The sequence below is a fragment of the Arvicanthis niloticus genome, chromosome 5 (assembly GCF_011762505.2).
Source record: "Arvicanthis niloticus isolate mArvNil1 chromosome 5, mArvNil1.pat.X, whole genome shotgun sequence".
Taxonomy (NCBI): Eukaryota; Metazoa; Chordata; class Mammalia; order Rodentia; family Muridae; genus Arvicanthis; species Arvicanthis niloticus.
This window is the reverse complement of record NC_047662.1, coordinates 19,428,733-19,449,113: the sequence shown is the minus strand read 5'-3', so window position 1 is coordinate 19,449,113 and position 20,381 is coordinate 19,428,733. Positions and strand designations below refer to the sequence as shown.

Below are 20,381 nucleotides of genomic sequence, written 5' to 3'. Positions count from 1 at the left end.
TCCTTCCTTCCTCCCTCCCTTCCTTCTTTCCTTCTTTTCTTCTTTCTTTTTAAAGGTCTGTTTTATGTATTTTAAATTTTATATATTTATTTATGTCATATAAATGTTTTGCCTGCATGTATGTTTGTCACATGTGTGTCTGGTCCCTATGAAGATCAGAAGAGGTCATCAGATCCCCTGGGACAGGAGTTATAGGTATCTGTGAGCCACTGTATGGGTGCTGGGATTTGAACCCAGGTCAGTAAGAGCAGCCAGTACTCTTAATCACTGAGTCTTTCCAGCCCCGGAACACTTTCATATAAGGCAAACACTCATACACATAAAATAAATGGGTTTTTAAAAATCTGTGCCATAAAACAAACTTTATGGAAGGTAAATACAAAGAAGATCACTCTGAGACATATCTTCTACAAACTGTGGAAAACCAAGATAAAGAGAAAAGATGAAGGGCTGGAGAGATGGCTCAGTGGTTAGAGCATTTGTTGCTTTTACAGAGAACCCGAGTTCAGTTCTCAACACCCACACTGCTGCTCACACCATCTGTAACTCCACTTCTAGGGCATTCAATGGCCTCTTGTGGCTTCTGTAAGCACCGGGTATGCATGCACTGCACATACATACATGCAAGCAGACATACACACATAAAATACTTTCTTAAAAGAAAGATAACATGGGAAAAGCGGCCATTAAAAAAAATCGCTGCATAGCCACAGGGAACTAACAGTGAGAATGACACCTACCTTGGAGCTGGAAAACAGAACTCCATCTTTAAAGGGGACCAAGTCAGGAGACCATCTCGGAGCCCGGAGCCCGGAGCCCGGGCAGGGTGTTCAGTAGGAGGCTGTGGTGGCCTATGACCAGGAGATGGCGGTACGGGGCCTGGTGAGAGAGATTCCTGTCGGTTACTATTTATTACTGGTGCCTCGCTTGTTTACCTGCTGATTTAAAAAAACAGAGTTGGAGCCAGGTGGTAGTGACACAGGCCTTTAATCCCAGCACTCAGGAGGCAGAGGCAGGTGAATCTCTGTGAATTTGAGGCCAGCTTGGTCTATTGGGTGAGCTCCAGGACAGTCAGGGCTGTTACACAGAGAAACTCTGTCTCAAAAACACAAAACAAAACAAAACAAAACACCAGAGTCGGCTTTTAAGAGCAGGTCTCGTGTGGCCCAGATTGGCTTCAAGCTCAACGTGCAGCCTCGGCTGTCCTTAAGGTCTTCATGCTCCTGCGCCTCTGCTTTGGAAGTGAGTGCTGCTCACACATGCACCCTGCCAGTCGTGGCTGCAAGCGTGTTTGCAGTGAGTCAGGTTAAGTACATTAGAGAAGCAATCTACGGCAGGGAGGAGGGCAGCACTGATGGTCCCAGATGAAATGGGAGAAATAATGAGGCCAGAGTGGTGCTCTCTGTGTCCAGGAGGACAGTGCACCGTGTGCTCGGTGAGTCGAAGAGCACAGAGGTGCCCTGTGTGCTAGGCTCAGGTATAAAGGAGCAGTACATGGAACAGGCAGGACCGTTCTGACATTTGTTACTGAGAACAAACTGTCCTAATTACTTTTCCACCGCAGTAATAAATACCTAGACAAAACATCTTGAAGGAGAAAGGACTTACTTTGGCTTACAGTGCTGGGGAACTGGGTAGACACAATCCATTCTGGTTTTAAGAACTTGGTAGCAGAAGCAGGAAGCAGAGATCATGAAGTGAGACCAGGCTATAAAGCCATAAGGGCCATGCCCAGTGACACACTTCCTCCAGCAAGGGTTTTACCTTGGGAAGGTTCCACAACCTTCCAGAACAGCCTGGCAGCTGGGGACCAAGTATTTAAACACATGAACCCATGGAGGACAGGTCACACTGAAACTACGGCACTAATCCCACAACCTTCCATTCTAGACTGTAGCCACTCCTACATTGGTGCCTCCAGGAGAAGAACTAACCAGACAGCTGGAGGGAAGACATACATATAAAATAAATCTTTTAAAAAATCTTTTTCAAATGCTGGTATGCGTCTCTGAGGTCACTTAAGGTGAGGCGGCACTGGGAAGAGCAGCATCAGGGTGAATCTGAGCCTAGAGGACATGCCTGCCATCCCATCGATGAGGAGGTGAGGAGACGGAGACTCAGAGGGCAATCTGGGCAACACAGCGGTGTGAGGCCACCTGGGTGATACAGAGAGACGCCATCCCAAGTAAAATGGAGCATTGAGAGGTCCGTGTACGTTTTATTCATTTAAAAGATTGAACTTGATACCCGGGCTGATACAGAAAGGTCTCCTCACAGATGCCCGAAGGGCAGCTTGTTTCCACCTGTGTCTCTCAGATGTGCCCAGACCACCGGCGTTAAGAACAGCTGTTAAGAAACTGTTGCCCCTTGCTTCTTTGCCAGGACATTGCTGTGGAGGGTACGGGTGTCCCAGGACAAAGGACTACAGAGCTGAGACAATGCCCCAGTGTGTGCTCCCGTCCAGTGGGCTTCAGACAACTCTGGGAGACATTTTTTGTTGGGTTGCTGTACACCCACAAATAGCTACTTAAAAAAGAAAGAAAGAAAAAATAGGACGATTTGAGGGCTATTTAGAACAGGCATTTAAGAACTAGAAGTTACACAGATGCGCCTGCTGTGCCTTGCAATAGACTCTGTCTTGTTCCCCTCGCCTCCAGTCTCTCCCACGCTGGCCCATTCTGCACATTGTGGCTGGACTTACGGCTCTGATCTAGACAGTGGCATCTGTTGTCCCTAGCCAAGCACTTTTGTTTACTTAAGATTTTATTGTATTGTTAATTAATCTCCCCCATGTGTGTGTCCCCATGCCTTTGGAGGCCAGAGACATCAGATCCCCTGAAACTGAGGTTACAGACGGTTATGAGCACCTGACATGGTGCTGGAAATCACACTCAGGTCCTCTGGAAGAACACCGTGAGCTCTGAACCACTGAGACCCCTCTCCAGCACAGCATTGTCCTTCCTTAATTTTTTTATTCCATTTTTGTGTGAGTGCATGCATGCCATTGCCTGCGTATTAATACCAGAGGATAACATCAGGGAGCAGTTCTTTCCTTCCACATATTGGTCCTGGGGACTGAACCCAGGTCTTTAGGTTTGATAGCAAGTATTTACCCATTGGGAAACCCCACCAGCCCTGTGCTCAAGAATTTTCAGCAGTTGTGTTACCTTTTAAATACAGAAGCACTGATGGTCCTCCCCACTGGAGCCTCCTCCTCATCTTCTCTTGGGTTTTTGCCAAGTGGAAATATCTCTATCCTGAATCTCTCTCCCTTTCTCCCTCTCCTCCTGCCCCTTCCTTTCCTCCCATTCTCCCCAGGACTCACTCTTTGGTGACAGTTTTCATTTTTCCTTTCGTTATTATTTCTACCTGGACACCTACTGTACTCAATGGCCTCTAGACTGTGCTGGATGCTCCAAGGAGATTTTCAGACAGCACCTCAAAGGGCCTTCCACCACACACAGATTTGCTCTGTGTGTCTCCACCAAGAGAGAGTTCTAGGTTTCAGGCCATGGCTGTTTTACTCTGGTGTTGATTTGCACCCAGGAAACTGAGTTAGAAAGTGAGAAGCAGCAGGTGAGCGGGCATCCTCTGGCTCCTAGGGCTTGCTCTGCTTTTCTTTCTGCTGTCTTTGCTGTGACACATACAATTTCTCTCCAAGTTACAAATGCACTAGCTCCATTCCTCCGAGGTGACACCACGGTAGGGAGAGCACGTGGTGCTGAGCTGGCTAGAGATTTCCTGTATGGAGAACAGGAACATGCACAGGCATGCACACGCACACACAACACACACCACACACACACAGACACACACACACCACAAACACTCTTACACACAGAGACATACACAGACACACAGATACACCACACACACAGGCACATACACACACACACACACACACACACACACACACACACACACACACACACACACACGGCAGGCTGGGGATGTGGCTCAGCTGGTAGGGAGGGGCCCTGGGTTCCCTGCATAGAAAGTAAGCCTGGTGGTGCAGGTGTGCAGGCCTGTAATCCTAGCACGTGGAGGTAGAGGCAGGAGGATCTGAAATTCAGTCATCCTCAGCCTCATTGTCTTAAACTTAAAAAAAAGAAAAAGGGTCTGAGGAGAAGGCTCAGTGGGTAAAGCGAGTTTGTGACAGGGGCCCAAGGTCCTGTGCTCAGGTGCACAGCACCCGTGTAAAAGGCTGAGCTTGGCGGCTCACACTTGGAAGCTCAGCACTGGAGGAGGATGGAGACAAGAGGCTCTCTGGAGCCCACGGGCCACCAGCCTAGCCAAAAGAAAGATGGGCTCTAGACAGCGAGAGATCCTGCCTCAAAGAGGACAGAAAACATCAACTGTCCCATGTCAGAACAGTTGGCCTCCGTGAATATCTCGGTGGGTGCACATGCTTGTGCACAGGTATATGAATAGACATGAAAGAGGAAAGAAGAGAAAAATATCATGACTGTACCGGGGTCAGTCATGACTTTTGTCTACATCAGATCTTTTGTTTCCAGAATCAACACATAAAAGATTTTATGTCATTGACTAATTGAGATGATGGTAATGACTAATGCCGAGGATGATTTGATCTGACAGTGTCTCCCCTGTACCCCAGGGAGGCCTCAGCTTGACAAGAGTTTTTTGAAAAGGCATTTGTTTTTCATTTGTTTGCTTACTTTTAAAAAGATTTATTAAACTTTGTGTACATTGGTGTTCTGCCTGCATGTCTGCAAGGGGGTTAGATCCCCTGGAACTGGAGTTACAGACAGTTGTGAGCTGCTGTGGGGGTGCTGGGAATTGAACTTAGGTCCTCTGGAAGAGCAGCCTCTTCAGCGCTCAGCCATCTCTCCAGCCTGTTTGAGACAGGATTTCTCTGTGTAGCCCTGGCCTGGCACCCACAGAGATCTGCCAGCCTCTACTAGGATTAAAGTTGTGCACCATCAGTGCCGGGCAGAAAAGGTGTTTGTTAACACTACATGCAATTGAAATAAATAACACAAAATGGATTTAAACTTTTTTTGTTTTAAAACGTATGCATTTAATATCTTTCATTGATTTCCACGGCCACTTGCAGGAGAACCCATCCAGGTGGGAGATGGGAATAAACAGGTGCCCTACCATCCCCTGGTAAAACTGGGGGCCCTGTCCTGTACTGAGGAGCCCCTCAACTTGTACAGAGCCACAATGGGAGCCTTCCTGAGTTATCTTCATTACTGAGAAGCAGAACACTAAAGTCGTCTTGCTTGCCCCCACCCTGACTGTCCTCTCCACCTCTCCCCTTCTCCATTCCCAAGCATTAATTAGCAAGAGAAGACCTTCTGCTTTAAGGCTGGAACAGTTGAGCTGATTTTTTTTTTTCTGGTATTTGGAATGGAGGGGAAGGCCTTGAGGAGCCGTGTCTCCAGTGGTTTTGCTTGTTTTTCTTTTCTTTTGAAAGCAGAAAATGTTCAGGGAAGCATTATATATTAGGGCTGGTCCAGGGCCTAGCAGGAAACAAGTGACACGGGACACTTGGAGCACAGGTAGGTTAAGGAACGCCATCATGGCTGTGGTCATGAAAGTCAACAGGAGGCCACCAGAGCAGCCTTTCTCCCACTTTCAGCTAGGAAGCCAGATCCTTGTCTCCATACAGGACAGGGACAAAACTGCTTTGCTCTGCATCCATTCCCAGAGGAGCGCACATCTTTTGGGAAGGGTGGAAAGAAGAAGACACAATGGGAAGAAGTCCCTGCCAAACTGGGACCAACACTACTTTGAGCCCTGTCTCTACCTCACCAGGCATGTGACTCCCGGCAGGTTCCTACTCTTTGTGAATTGGAACTTCTCATCTGAGAGTGGAAAGAAAGATGACCTCCAGGCTCACGGAGAGAATGAAATTCTGAGATAACTTAGTAGATGCCCTCCGAGTGCCTGGAGGTGATGGGTATTTAACACAGAAGGGAAAGATGGCCAAGCAACAACGATGAGAATTTCCTAGTATTTTTCCCACAGCTACTCAAAGGAGGCTTTGTTTGTTTGTTCAGAGAGGATTTCATGTAGCCCAGGGTGATCCTGAGTTTTCTGTGTAGCCAAGGATGACCTTAAACTCTTGATTCTCCTATATATAGCTCTGTCTACCTCTAAGTGCTGGGATTATGAGCAGGAGCCACCATGCCCAGGCTGCATCACCTAAGTATTTTTAGCTGTCTGTGTGTGTGGTGGTACACACCTTTAATTCCAGCACTCAGGAGCTAGCGGCAGGAGGAGCTCTGTTGATTCAAATCCAGCCTGGTCTACAGAGTTTCAGGACAGTCAGGGCTACATAGTAAGACCCTGTTGTTTCCCTAAGACCCACAAAACAGTTGCGTGTTGTGTGTGTGGCATATGCTCCCTTAGGAGAATATGCACCCATATATTCCCAGAGGCCAGACATCCTGTAGCCTGTTCTTTTGTTCCATGTCTTACACTTTAGAGACGGACCTTCTTACTGATGCTGACTCTAGGCTGTCACTACATGTAGCTTTGTAGTTGGGTGTCTGGGCTTTGAACTCAGTCCTTATGTGTGTGCAGCAAGCACCCTTAGCCACTGAGCCATCTCCCTAAGGCCCAAAGCAGACATCTAAAAAACAATTTAGTTAAATGTAATCTGTCTGTCTGTATGTAGAGATGAGAGAATAACTTCCGGGAGCCTGTTCTGTCCTTCCACCATGCGGGTCCTGAGGATGGAACCTAGGTTGTCAAGCTTGGCTGCGTGTGCCTACTAAGTCATCTGGTGAGCACCAGAATCACTTTTTCAAGGCCAGTCAGGAAGTAGAGCTTGGATGTAAATCTTAATCCTAAAAGGTTTATCCTGGTTTGCAGATTGTCTTCTGGCCCAGGATCAAGGGTCAGTGGTCACAGAGAGTCAGCTGGCTGTGCTTTGTCTCTGCAAAGTGACAAGGAAGCATGCAGGAAATACAAGATTTAATGGGTTCCAAATACTTGTCCCCAGAGGCAAGAGGACTGCCAGGAAAGCTTAGCATCCAAATGAAGGGAGACAGAAAATGAGGGGTCAGGGTAGACCACCTGGGGCAGCAGAAAGAGTCCAGAGCAGCCCAGGTCCGTGGGCAATACAACAATTCTTATCCTAGAGCTAGCCTCTGCTCCTCATCCTAGAGGTAGCCTCTGCTCCTCAGGGTACCTCTTCCTTCTGACTACTAATGAAGTAGATGTTTTGAAGAATACTGTTTATTCTGTATTGTTTTAAAGAACCATCTCTGTATGTGGCCAAAGCTGGTCTTGTAATCACAGTGTTCCTGCTTCTACTGTGTGCTGCAATGACAGGCACACGCCACCAAGTCCAGCCTCTTGTACCCTTTGTTAAAGGGGGAGAACGCTGACTGGCCATGATGACCTGCCGAGTGGCTATCTAGTACAGGGTCAGTTAGATGTTGCCAAGTTGGTTTTGTGGTTAGTCCAGGTTAGTTTCCCTGCACCTTGCTATGGGATTGAGAAAGCTGTGGACATGCCCTTAAGCTGAGATGTTCCCAGTGGCTCCCTTGGTGACACTTTCATGAACACTCCCTGACCCCTGAGCACAAGACTCAGATGTCTGTCTGTCTGTCTGTCTGTCTGTCTGTTTGTCTGTCTGTCTAGCTGTAGCACGTGTGAGGTGAGAACCAAACTCGCACTTGTCTCCCCAGCACAGTGCTTCTTGTCAGATAAAAGAATGTCCACAGAGCTTTGGTTGAGTAGCAGCAGGGACACAGACATAGCTGGGGTGGCCAGTGCACAGGTGAGGATGGCTTCAAGCTGCAGGGGCTGTACAAAAGGTGCCTCGGTTTACCCAACCAGAAAGAACTCGGTGAAGCTGCCAGCAGAGTGGACTTTCAGGTCATAAAAGCTCTTTGCAGAGGCAGGGATGGCACCAAAGGCAGGGTCACCGAGTCTCCACATGGACATCGGCAGGGTCGAAGGTCACGGTAGCAGGCTGCTGGCTGCCATTGCTGTTTGGCTCCAGGGCAGGAGGGACAGGTGGCTTTGGGCTCTTGGGCTCCAGCTCCCGCCTGGTCCTCATTCTCCTGTAATGAGACAGTGAAGAATGGGCTCTGTGACGGTGGCTCATCATGAGGTCACACTGTTCAGTTGCCACTGTTACGACTGGGAAGGACCTTTAACATCAGCCTGGCTCACTGTGGGATGGTCTGTTTAAATTAAACTGCTAAATGTCAGTCTGTCCCTGACAACGAATGGAATCCGAGCATGGCGGCATTCAAGGCTAAGGAAGCCACTCAAGGTTTGCAGTATGATTACGCATGCTGGGTGTTTTGCTAGGAGTATTTAAGAATGCCTTATGTAACTGAGAAGAGAACTGACTTAAAATGTCTACGATCCCAGGACTTTCAAGGGTGAGGCAGGAACATCAAGATTTTGAGGCCAGCCTGGGCTACATAGGAAAACGCTGTCTCAAACAAACTAGCAAACTGTATATTCTATCTTCATTCTGTATACCATAAAATTCAGTAGTTAACAATAATGAGTTCTGATGGGATATTTCATCCACTGATAGATTTCTTTTTTTTTTTTTTTTTTTTTTAGACAGGGTTTCTCTGAGTAGTCCTGGTTGTCCTGAACTCACTCTGTAGACCAGGCTGGCCTCGAACTCAGAAATCCACCTGCCCACCTGCCTCTGCCTCCCAAGCTACTGATAGATTCTAATTCCTTAGGAAACACTGGAATTCAATGCTGTTTCCTTGTTTCCAATAGGTTTACGCGGTAGCACCCCTAAAGGTTTTAAAAATAACACTTAATGCTACTATTGTTGTTGGCTTTGAGACAGGGTCTTCTGTAGCCCAGGCTGGCCTCAAATTCATCCTGTACACTTCTGGTCCTCCTGCCTTTATCTCCTGAGTGCCACCATACTTGATTTATACAGCACTGGGAATCAAACCCAGGCCTTCATGTATGCTAGGCAAGCGTCCCACCCACCAAACCTCATCCCCAGCCTGTTATTATTACATGCTATGGTGAGAATATCTGAAACCGCATGGTTTGGGTTTGAACCTCGGCTGTGACAGAGAGGGCAGGAGGGCAGTGTCACGCATGGCAGGTGAGCTAACACTCTACATGAGAAACGGCTAAGATGTCTGTGTATGGGGGAGGAGAAGCAGACAATTCTGGGCATCCCCTACCTGTTGTACATCTTCAGCAGGATCAGTACCAAGGTCACAATGATGATGACAACCACCACGATGGCAGCCACGATGGCTCCAGAACCTGCAGAGAAGAGGAAACCAAAAGTGGGAGAAGCCCTTGGCAGATGCATAGGAGTCCCCAGAAACCGCATGAGTCTGCATGGTGATCCCAGGGCTCCTAGGGGCATGGCAGGCAGAGACAGGAGGATCCCCAGAAGCTTACAAGCCCCCAGCCTGGTGTTTCCTGGGGTATGATGGGGAAAATAAACAAAGAGACTCAGTTGCAAGCAAGGTAGGAAGGCAGGACTGATACCGAGGGTGTCTTCTGACCTCTGTGTGTGTGTTGGTGCACACTTATGCCAGCATGGACACATATGAGCAAATGTACACGCGTGAGCGCGCGCACACACACACACAAAAGGTTAATGAATTCAAATACAAAATAAGAGAGAACAGAGATGGTAAAGACACAAGCTGACACGCAGATTGAGGGTCCCCAGTGCGCAATTGTCATGGTCTAATCAGACTTAGCCACCGAATTTATAGTTTGATGGCACTATTGTGAGGTGGCAGAAACTGTATGGGGGAGGGCCCTGGTGAGAGGAAATGGGCACTAGAGGCCCTTGAAGGTCATCTTATCATGTTCCTTTCTATCTATCTCTGTGACCCAGCGTCATGAGTGGGCAGCTCACTATGCCTTCTCTGCCCAACGCTATCTCGGCTCAGCCCCACAGCGGAGGAGCCAAGCCACTGGGACTGAGACCTGAGCCCACACAAACCGTTTCTTTAAGTTGATTTCTTTTTCAGGCATTTTGTTACATCAGTAAGAAACCAAGTCTCGTGTGTCCCAGAATGACCTTGTTAAGAAGCCAGTGATGGCCGTGAACTCCTGATTCTCCTCCTCTGTCTCTAAAGGGCCAGGATTTGCGGGTATGTGCCAGGGTGCCTGCCTGCCTCTTTCTGTCAGCACAGATCTAAGCTTCTGCAGAACAGATCAGGAAAACATCCTCCCCTCTTTTTGGTAATGCACAATTAGTGTGATTTTTTAAAGATGATTTTGGAAATGCAAAAATAAGCAAAATGGGTCATCTACACCTACCCATCCACCGGTGTGGCCACCTGTGTGCTCCATAGTCTGTTATGGTTTTAGGATTAGGGGCTGACAAGAGAAGGCTCAGCAGTGAAGAACCCTTGGTTGCTCCTACACAGGACCCAAGTTCAGTTCCCGGAACCCACACAATGTCTTGTGGCTCCAATACCTGTAGGGTCTGATGCCCTCTTCTGGCATTTTTGAGTACTACATACTCATGCACACTTGTATAGGCAAAACACCCATATACATAAAATAAGAACAAATCCTTAAAAACACCTTAAACTATTCCTACATATGGAAAAAACAAGCAATTGTTAAAATGACACCTAGATTTCCAGTTGTGGTAGAGCACACCTGTAATCCCAGCACTCAAGGTAGAGGCAGAAGGATCAGGAGTTCAAGGTCATCTTCAACTCCACAGAAAGTTCAAGGCCAGTCTAAACTACGTGTCTCCTGTTCCAAAACAGAATAAAGCAAAATAAGGGGGCTGGAGAGATGGATCGGCAGCTAGGAGTGCACACTCTTCTGACAAAGGACCTAGTTTTGGGTTCCCAGTACCTACGTCATATGGCTAACAACCACCTGTAACTCCAGTTCCAGAGGATCTAGCACATTATCACCAGCACGTGTGTGTGTGTGTGTGTGTGTGTGTTGTGTGTGTGCAGCTAGGAAAGTTCTATATGTTATCTTATGGTATCATCTCCTTCATCTCTCCATGTGTTTACATATTCTCTGTGGTTCCAATGGCTGCACGTTACCCTGTTTTGGCTGTACCATGATTTGTTCATCAAGTTCCTACTGAGATTGCTTATGTTTTCAGTCTTACACACACAAGGCTACTATGCAAGTCCTGTAGCTCACCATGTCAGAGGCTAATCCCTATATGCTTTCAATGATAGGCTCCCATCTCAGGCCCAAGAACAACATCCTTGTCAGAGTTTCAAAAACCTCAAGAACCATAAATACATCCATGCTTTAAGCCAATCTGCCACATCAAAGGGGATTTCATATTTAGGGAATAACTAATCCCCAATATTGAAAGGCTGTTTGAAATGTCTGTTAACAAAATTATTGACATGTTAAGTGGTTTACTAAGGTATTGTAGACTAGCCCATAAAATACTTTAGAATGTTTTCACTGATGATTTTTGAAAACTATGAATGACTCAGGAATACTTAAGACCGTCTCAGGCATGGAGAATAGAATACAACATTACAAAACACTAACATACTTGAATAGAAACATATGGTTCAGCTAAAGAAACCAGATAGGGAACCAGAGAGATGGCTCAGTGGTGAAAAGCACAGGCTGCTCTTGCAGAGGATCCAGGTTCGATTCCCAGCACCCATACTGTCTGTAATAGTTCCTGGATATCTGACGCTCTCTTCTGGCCTCCACAGGCACTACACACACTGTGCACTTACGTGTAGGCAAACACCCACGCATATAAAAAGAAGATAAATACAAAAGAACACATATGGCTCTCTTTTCAGCCACACAAAACTGAAAACCATATAGAACTAATCAGTATATGGGGGGGGCTCCTTTAAGGAAGAGGATCTTGGAGTCATTGGTGTCCCTCGGTTCCTGGTGTCAGAGTGAGTGCACTGTGAAAAGTTACCCCATGGGACCTCAGTTGGAGAGTTACTTCCATCAGATTGGCCTGTGGACCCGTGCCTGCAGAATCATCTTCCTGAATAACAATTGATGTGAGCTGTCCTGGGTTGTATCAGAAATCGGGCTGAGCAAGCCATGGGAGGAAGTCAGCAAGCAGCACTCCTCTATCCTCTGCTTCAGTTCCTGCCTCCGTGTTCCTGTCTCAGGTTCCCGTGATGATGGACTGTAAGCTGTAAGCTAAAATAAACTCTTTCCTCCCCAAGTAGCTCTTAGTCAGGGCGTTCATTACAGCAACAGAGACATAAACTATATATACTAAATATATATATACTATGTATAACTAAATATACAGGGTCTTGTACAGCTCAAGTTGATCTCAAACTTATGCAGCTGAAGATAACCTTGAACTCTCAATCTTCCTCCTTCCACAACCACCAGTGCTGGGAATTGAACCCAGGCCTTCATGCCTGCTAGGCAAGCCCTCTACCAACTGAGCCACATTCTGGGCCCAACTGACTAATTTTCTGAAGAGCCGTTGTCAGCTTTTCTTATCCTAAGAACCCCTGGTCTTCAGTAAACATTTCCCAGAACTAACCCAGTCCCATCTTCAGTCATTTTCTCTTAAGAAGTAGGCAGGATATTTGCCTTAAAAAATAGTATGTGAACGTGTATAGTGATATCACATGCCTTTAATGCCAGCACTCTGGAGGCACAGACAGGTCATCTCTGAGTTTGAGGCCAGCCTGGTCTATAGAGTTAGGTCCAGAACAGCCAGGGCTACACAGAGAAACCCTTAAAAACTAAGAAAGGGGGGCAGGCAACAATTGAATCTGAGCAGTTACTCTTTAGGGCTGTTGTTCATCATCTTCAAGGCAGGATCTCTCTGTGTGACCCAGTCTGACCTTTGAACTCACAGAGATCCTCCTGCCTCTGCCTCCCCAGTGTTGGAATTAAAGGTAGGCACTGCCAAACTTAGCAAGCACTTAGCTTTTCGAGGAGACCCATTTCAATATCTTGAAAGATTCAAACTTCCATCCCTCCCTGGACTCCGGGATTTGTTGGAGACAATCAGGAGCAGCAGCCCTTGTCAAGGTAAATGCCATGGCGCTTGGTGTGCTTACGTGCGTTCCTGCGGGAGCCATGCCCTTCCTGGGGCCCACTTACACCCTCACATCAGCCTCCTGCGGGGCCTTCATTGGTATCCTCTGTCTCACAGGTGAGGGAACTGAGACCCAGCCGTGCCTCAGTGGGAACGCAGCCGTGCACAGGGTTGACAAGTGAGGGGACCAGGAAGCTGACCCCACAACTGGCCCTGGCCACCTTCCCCCAAGTCCACCTTACTCTTATATAGGGCGTCCTCTCCCCTGGTCATGTTCAGCGAGTAGACAGCGTCCCCCAAAGTGGTGGCTGTGGTCATCTCGACCCTGTTGAGAGCAAAGGAGAATTTTTGCTTAAACTTGGATTATTCTTACCATGTCTGTACAAAATGTTTGCTCGTTGCCTGGATGATTCTAGAATTCTCAAACACACACTTTCCTTTGGCAGCAAGTAAAAATGAGGCCCATTCCTAAAAACTATGTGTGTGAAAACAGTATCCCAGAATTATGAGGAACTTCCGTCCCTCCCTTCTTCCTTCCCTTCCTTCTGTCTCTTCTGACAGGGTCTCACAGCCTAGGCAGGCTCCTAACTCCATCCATAGCTGAGGATAGCCTTGAACTCCACCTCCCTAGTGCTGGCATCACAGATGGGCACCGCCACACTCAGAAAGAAACTTGGAACTTAGTTTTTCTTTTTAAGATATTTTTTATTTATTTAGACTTATTTTATTTTTTGGATATGAGTCCTTTTTACCTGCACGTATGTGTTTATGTGTATGTGTGGTGCACGTTGCAGTCAGAAGCAAGCATAAGACCTTTGGGGACTGAATTTACAGATGGCTGTGAGCTGTCCTGTGGATTCTGGGAATAGAACCCAGGTCTTCTGGGAGAGCAGCCAGTGCTCTTAACCACTCAGCCACCTCTCCAGCCCTGGAACTTGTTTTTTCAAAGCAGCGTGAATTTATTACACTCCCCCTAGGTCACCACTAGGAGGACAGACCCAACCAGTAAGGTCAGGGTGGGTTCGGTTAGATGTCTCATCACCAGAAGGGAATGCCGGGATCAACCGAGGATGCCTCAGAAGCAGGCTGGTGTTCTAAATGGTTGTTTTGAACTACAGGGGTCAGGAAAAGAAGGGAAATATGTAAAATTTCACTTCATTATTTTAGAGCCTGAGGATCTAGCTCAGTAGTGGAGCATGGTTTTAATATGTGAAGCCCTGGGTTCTATTACCATATATCTCTATCTATATATCTATAAATATAGATATATAGATATAGACAGATATAGATATATAGAGTTATAGCTATAGATAGATAGATAGATAGAGATAGATATGTTAGGTATAGCTACAGATAGAAATATACAGATATACACACACCAATTCTGCTGGATTGCTGAGACAAGGAACCTGCCCTCTTCTCACGTTTCTGTTCTGGCTGCCTCAGGCCTTAGCACCTTACTCTCAAGACCAGTGTCTCTCACCTTTCCTAACACTGTGACACTTTAATACAGTTCCTCATGTGGTGGTGACCCCCCAACCATACAGTTATTTTCCTTGCTACTTCAGAACTGTAATTTGGTTACTGCTGTGAATCACGATGTAATTATCTGATATGCAGGATATCTGATAGGTGACTCCTTGTGAAAGGGGTCGAGACCCACAGGTTGAGAACTGTGGCTCTACAGGAAGCCTCCCCAAGATCTTCTGCCAACATTCTCTCAGTTATAAAGGAAGCAGGGACAGGCACCTGCCTGAGACATGAGGGAGGCCATCTTCACTCAGTGAAGGCTCTGTCAACTACTACCAAAAGAAGGCTCTTGGTGGCCTGGTCCTGTTACTCTATACAACAGGCTCTGCCTTCACTTTCTCTGCCCCACTACAAGCCCAAGGTCCTGTCTGCCATCCTGGTCCTTGTGAGTTTTCAGGGTCTCCCATGACTCAGCTTCCTCTCCAGGAAACCTACAGGCCTCTACAGACTTCCCCTTGCATATCTGTCTTCTGTCCTGGGCTCTGGTCACCTGATTGCCTTAGACCAGCCTGGGTGGGCTACATGCTCCCCAGCAGGAAGAACACAGCCTCAAGCCAGCCACCCTTCCCTGAAGACTCCTGTCCAGACAGAGGTTTTTTTTTGTTTTTGTTTTTTCAAGACAGGGTTTCTCTGTGTAGCCCTGGCTGTCCTGGAACTCACTCTGTAGACCAGGCTGGCCTCAAACTCAGAGATCCGCCTGCCTCTGCCTCCCGAGTGCTGGGATTAAAGGTATGTTCCAGGTTGGCTTCAAACCCACTATATAGCTAATGATGAGCCTGGATGGACTCTCTGGCCCCTACGTCTCCAGCACTGGGATTGTAGGTGTGTGAACAGAACCTAGGGCTTCACGCTTGCTGGGCAAGCACTCTGCCAACTGAGCGACATCTCAAGTCTGAAAAGTGTTATTCTTAGGAGTTCAATGGCCTGGGCATAGTGATAATGCCTGCCATCCTAGATAATGCTGCAGAGATGCAGACAGGAGGGGTAGGATTTCAAGGTTATCCTCAGCTACAAAGAGAGTTGAAGCTAGCCCAGGATACGTGAGATACTATTTCAAAATAAGTAAATAAATACACACATATATAAATAAGGATGAGAAATCAGGATGGAGGGCTGCCTGTTCTCTCTTGAGGAAGGACCCCTCCCTGCCTTGGCAACCACAGTCAGGTAGAGGCGCTCAGATGCATCTGCCCAACCCTTTTGTCTAGCTCCACTGCCTCCAATACAAGATGCCGCAGAAAACAGGGTTTCCTTTCCCAGGGCTTCCCTTCAGGACCTGAGGCTCAGAGCTGCGAAGCTCACTCTTGTGCTCAGTTAGCCCGAAAGCTGTAGAGCAGCGGTGTGAACCTGACTTTGCCAACTGCCACGCATGCATTCTGCCCACCTGCCCTGAGATGCACCTGGTGGGAGCGGTGACCAATCACTGCAGTAACACACAGATGCGCACATGCACACACATGCACACGCATGCATACACATGGCCACTCCCACCCAGTCCCCTATTCACACAAACACACACACATGTACATATGCATATATAAACACATATACACACATACACAAATATGTATCTTCATACCCACTCCCACCTAGTCCCCTATTCACACATACATACACGTACATATGCACATATAAACACATATACACATACACACATGCATATATCCTCATACCCACTCACATCATTACAAATTCATTCAAGCATACATACATGTATACACATAGATACACACACACACACACACACACACACACACTGACCAGTGAGCTGCTTCCCAAGGACACAGGACACAAGTTCCTCCTCAGGTCCAGCTGGGTTCACCTCTTGGGTGCTGGGTTCCAGGTGCCGCTGGCCAGTCACTCCTCCTTGGAGAAGAACAGTGAACAATCCCAGAGCCGATCTTGCCTCATGCCGGCAGTGAGAGCTCTCAATGGCATCTCTGTTCCTGCCACATCAGAGAAGGTGGGAGGAGGGCAGTGAACATTGATGGCCAAGGATGTGGATGTTTTCATGTGTGGGGGCCCCAGCAACTGTAGTTAACCAAGCCAGACCCAAGACGGGGATACTCTAGGGAGGGCAAGGCTGGCTTTTGCAGACCAAGGCTAATTTCACAACTACAGTGAATAAGGAAGTTTCCACTCACAGAGCCAGAGTGCTTACCCTGACCTTTGAGCATGAGCCATGAGCATGGCTCTTGGGCTTCACAGGCAGGATCCCATTCCACCCTCATCCTCCTTCTGGAGAGGACTGTGCAGTCAGTGTGCCCATTTTACAGAGGAGACATCAGAGGCACAGAGTGGACAGGAGCCCCACCTAATGTAGCTACTAGCAAAGTCTATACTAGGCCTTAGGCTGGGCTCTGGGACTGTGCAGCCGGTCTCCATGAATCCCCCCCTCACCTCCCTTAGACTGCTTCCCAGAGAACATACACAGAAGAGATGGACTTCATGAGTATTGAGATCGACAGAAACCCAAGAGGGCTAAGGAAGTTTCCACTCACAGAGCCAGAGTGCTTACCCTGACCTTTGACCCCAGCAGCTATGGTGCCTGCCCTTGACCGCACTCTGAATCTCCCTTCAGCCTAACTTTACCACAAGGGCCGGTTGTTTTCCCTTTGCTTGTTACCTGGTCCTGTGGGGGCTGGGCTGGGAAGTGGTGGAGGTCATGACCTTTTACTTACTGACTCATCCCCGCTTTGACCACCCCGGGGTCAAGTGTAAGAAGTGTTATCAGGAGGATAAATGCTGTCCCCACCCCCAGCACCTCAATACAACATCTTACCGCTCTTACCCTCTGCCGTGCTTCCAAGCTCCTCTCTGGATAAGACAAGAAAAACGAATCCCCAGCAGACAAACTCAGAAATAACCAACCGTAACCCAGAGTTACGGTAAGCCATGGAAGCCATTCATCTCCCACGGGTGGCACACAGCCCGGTGGGTGATGATCTGGCCTAACATGTATGAGGCAGCCTCAGGCTCAGTCCTCAACACCGTATAGACGGTGTGCACACCTGAAACATGGAAGGCTCAGAAATTAAAGGTCATCACTGGCTACTCACCAAGTCTGAGTAAGACTGAGTACAGCCTGGGCTACATGAGGCCTTTGTCTCAAAAAATAAAAAATAAAAAATAAAAAGATTAAAAAAATGAAATCGGGGCGTTTGCTGCCAAACCTGATGATCCGAGTTCAATCCCCAGGCCCCACATGATTTATGAAGAGAGGGGGCTTGTACAAGTTGTCCTTTAAGGACATCATGCAAACACACAAAATAAATAATTAATTAAAAGACGTAAATGAGATTAAAGAAAGTTCCGACTTTTCAAAATACCGGAGCTCACTGGAGCTACAGACAATGGCCAGCACTTTGTCGTGTCCACCGGCTGGCTACTCCCTTTTGCACATACCAAACCCAATCAGCTTCATCTCGGCTTTGTTGTGAGACCGTGAAGATCCCCTACTAGGTCAGCGGATAGCAGTGTGGCAATTCTACCTCTGTCCAGTAGGTGGCGATAGCAGTTAGCTGTAGGTCAGGAATTAGCCCGCCAAACCCAAGAGTCCAAGAATTTTCCTGCCCTGGAAAAGAGCAATTTTGTGGTCTCTGCAAGTTTTCTTCTCTGGGTTAAATATCTTCCATTTCAGTAATCTTTAAAGTGTGCTGGAGAGAGCCTGCAATGTTTATAATGGTTTTTATTATCTTTTAGGGAACACAGACTTGTGAATCTGTGACTGTTCTTGAACTTCTTACATAGAGCAGACTGGCCTCAAATTCTCAGACATCCAAGGGCTGGGATTAAAGACCTGTGCCCTCATACCCTCATGCCCTCATGTTTGGCTCAGAATGACATTTTGTTGTTGTTGTTCCCAACCCCTGCCTGAATTCTGTCATTACAACCTGCACCTCCTCACCCAACGTCTTTCACAATTCCTGTTTGTTCCAGTAGAGCGCTTCCATTGGTCTTGGGGGGATTAGACGGGAATTGTAGCTGGGTGCCATGACATACACCCAGGAACCCCAGCGCTCGGGAGATCATGAGTTGGAGGCCAGCCTGCAGTGCAGAAGGCTGTGTCTCAAAAAAATAAACCAAAAACAAACACAAAGAAAAAAACCCATAGTAGCTGGGGTGTAGCTCACTGGTACAGTGCCTCCCTGGCATGCCTCTGGGGTCATGCCCTGGGTGTCACACGTGTAACCTAGCACTCTTGGACACAGAGCTATAGGCAGAAAATGAGGAGACAAATGTCCCGTACCTAGGGAGAGATGTCTGCCTGAAGGGGGAAGGGAGAGAGGATTCTGCTAGCCAAGAACATACGGAAACCAGTGCACTCCCCACTCTTTGGACAACAGGTGACTGATCTTCTGATGGGGTTTGGTAGCCGTGCTATACCGGAAACCAAGCTCCCTGCCAAGGCCAAGGAGCCAACCTCACTTCTTCAACACCTCCCAGCGCTTCCTCATCCTCCACGTCCTGTGTGAACCCGAGGAGGCAGCTGCTAGTCTGAACACTGTGGTGTCCACTGCCTTCTCCTTTACAATCAGGGAAACTGAGGACCAAGAGAGCCTTGGGATGCACACAGAGAGGAAGTGCAGAGACAGGGTACAGCAACAGCAAAGAGGCAAAGAGAGGCATAAAATAACCCGCTAATGACCAGGCCTGTACTGAGCCCCCAACCCCCCTCCCCCCGTTTGTTTCTCTTTTAGTGCCCTGCTGCCGTGACAATACTGTTCCCTTAAAGCAGAGAACTCGGAGTTCCTTCTAGTCCCTTACTGAAAGCAAGATGTAGGAGAGATAGCTCAGCAGGTAAAAGTGCTTGGAGTACAAGCGTGATGACCCAAGTTCGATCCCCCACTCCCCCCAGGACCCAGAGTGGAGAGAACAGACTCCCCAAAGTTCTTCATTCTCCCTACCCCCTTCTCTCTCTCCTATGCGCACACACACACACACACACACACACACACGTGTACACACACATCAGATATACAAATAATAATGTTCCCCCCACCCTGCAGTCACGTATGTGTGTGGGTGTGGAAGACAGAGGTTAGCCTTCGATGTCGATCCTCGAGCGCCACCCACCTGTCATGAGACAGGATCATGTGCTGACCTGAAGCTCATTGAGTACTGACTAGCCAGCGAGCCCCAGGGACCCTTTTGTCTCCCCAGCCCTGGAATGAATGGCACTGCCCTGCTCTCCAGCTTTTTATGTGGGTGCAGGGCAGGGGGAGGTATCAAACTCAGGTCCTCAAGCTTGTGAGACAAGCACTTCATTGACTGAGAGCCATCTCTCTAGCGGCCCGCCCACTGTTTTCAGATTTATTGATTTTATCCTATGTGTGTGACAGCATGCACCACATGCTACCTGGTGCCTTCAGAGGTCAGAAGAGGGTGTCAGATCTCCTAGAATTGGAGTTATGGATGGTTGTGAGCCACCATGTGGAGGCTGTAATCGAACCTGGGTCCTCTGAAAGAGTAACCAGAGTTCTTAAACCACTGAGCCATCTCTCCAGCCTGTTTTTGTTTGTTTCAAGAAATAAGGCCCACTGGAAATGGGAAAGCACTATAATAATCCCAGCTACTCCACAGGCTGAATTTCTACAAGTTTGAGTTCAGCCTGGTTTTACTATGTAACCTAGGCTGGCTCTAAACTCCACCCCCTACCTCAGTTTCTCAAGTGCTGGGGTCACAAACCCATGCATTGTGCGTGATGTTGTCTAAGGTCGTATTCCTGCCTCTCCTTCTGCCATTCCTGAGGACGTGTCAGGCTCCAAGTGCTTGCCATGGATGGCTTACACCAAGAAACGCTTGCTGGAGTAATGGTTCTCAACCTGTGGGTCGAGACCCCTCAGGGGGTGTCTCATATCAGATATTTTACACATCAGATATTTAC

The 20,381-nt window shown here is 47.8% G+C and overlaps 1 protein-coding gene across 2 annotated transcripts in view; it reads right to left on the bottom strand.

Annotated features, from left to right (window-relative positions):
* Positions 1-6,009: 6,009 nt before the first annotated feature.
* Positions 6,010-20,381, bottom strand: part of Ncmap (non-compact myelin associated protein) — a 28,920-nt gene continuing 14,548 nt past the window's right edge. The window contains exons 2-5 of one of the 2 annotated variants that reach the window (XM_034502904.2): positions 16,256-16,440; positions 13,207-13,289; positions 9,153-9,237; positions 6,010-8,042 (exon numbers count right to left, since the gene is read on the bottom strand). In XM_034502904.2, the coding sequence (XP_034358795.1) occupies positions 7,901-8,042; positions 9,153-9,237; positions 13,207-13,282 (303 nt within the window). In that variant the 5' untranslated portion in view covers positions 13,283-13,289; positions 16,256-16,440 and the 3' untranslated portion in view covers positions 6,010-7,900. The remainder of the gene's footprint in view (positions 8,043-9,152; positions 9,238-13,206; positions 13,290-16,255; positions 16,441-20,381) is intronic. The other variant, XM_076933983.1, reaches the window with a different exon arrangement.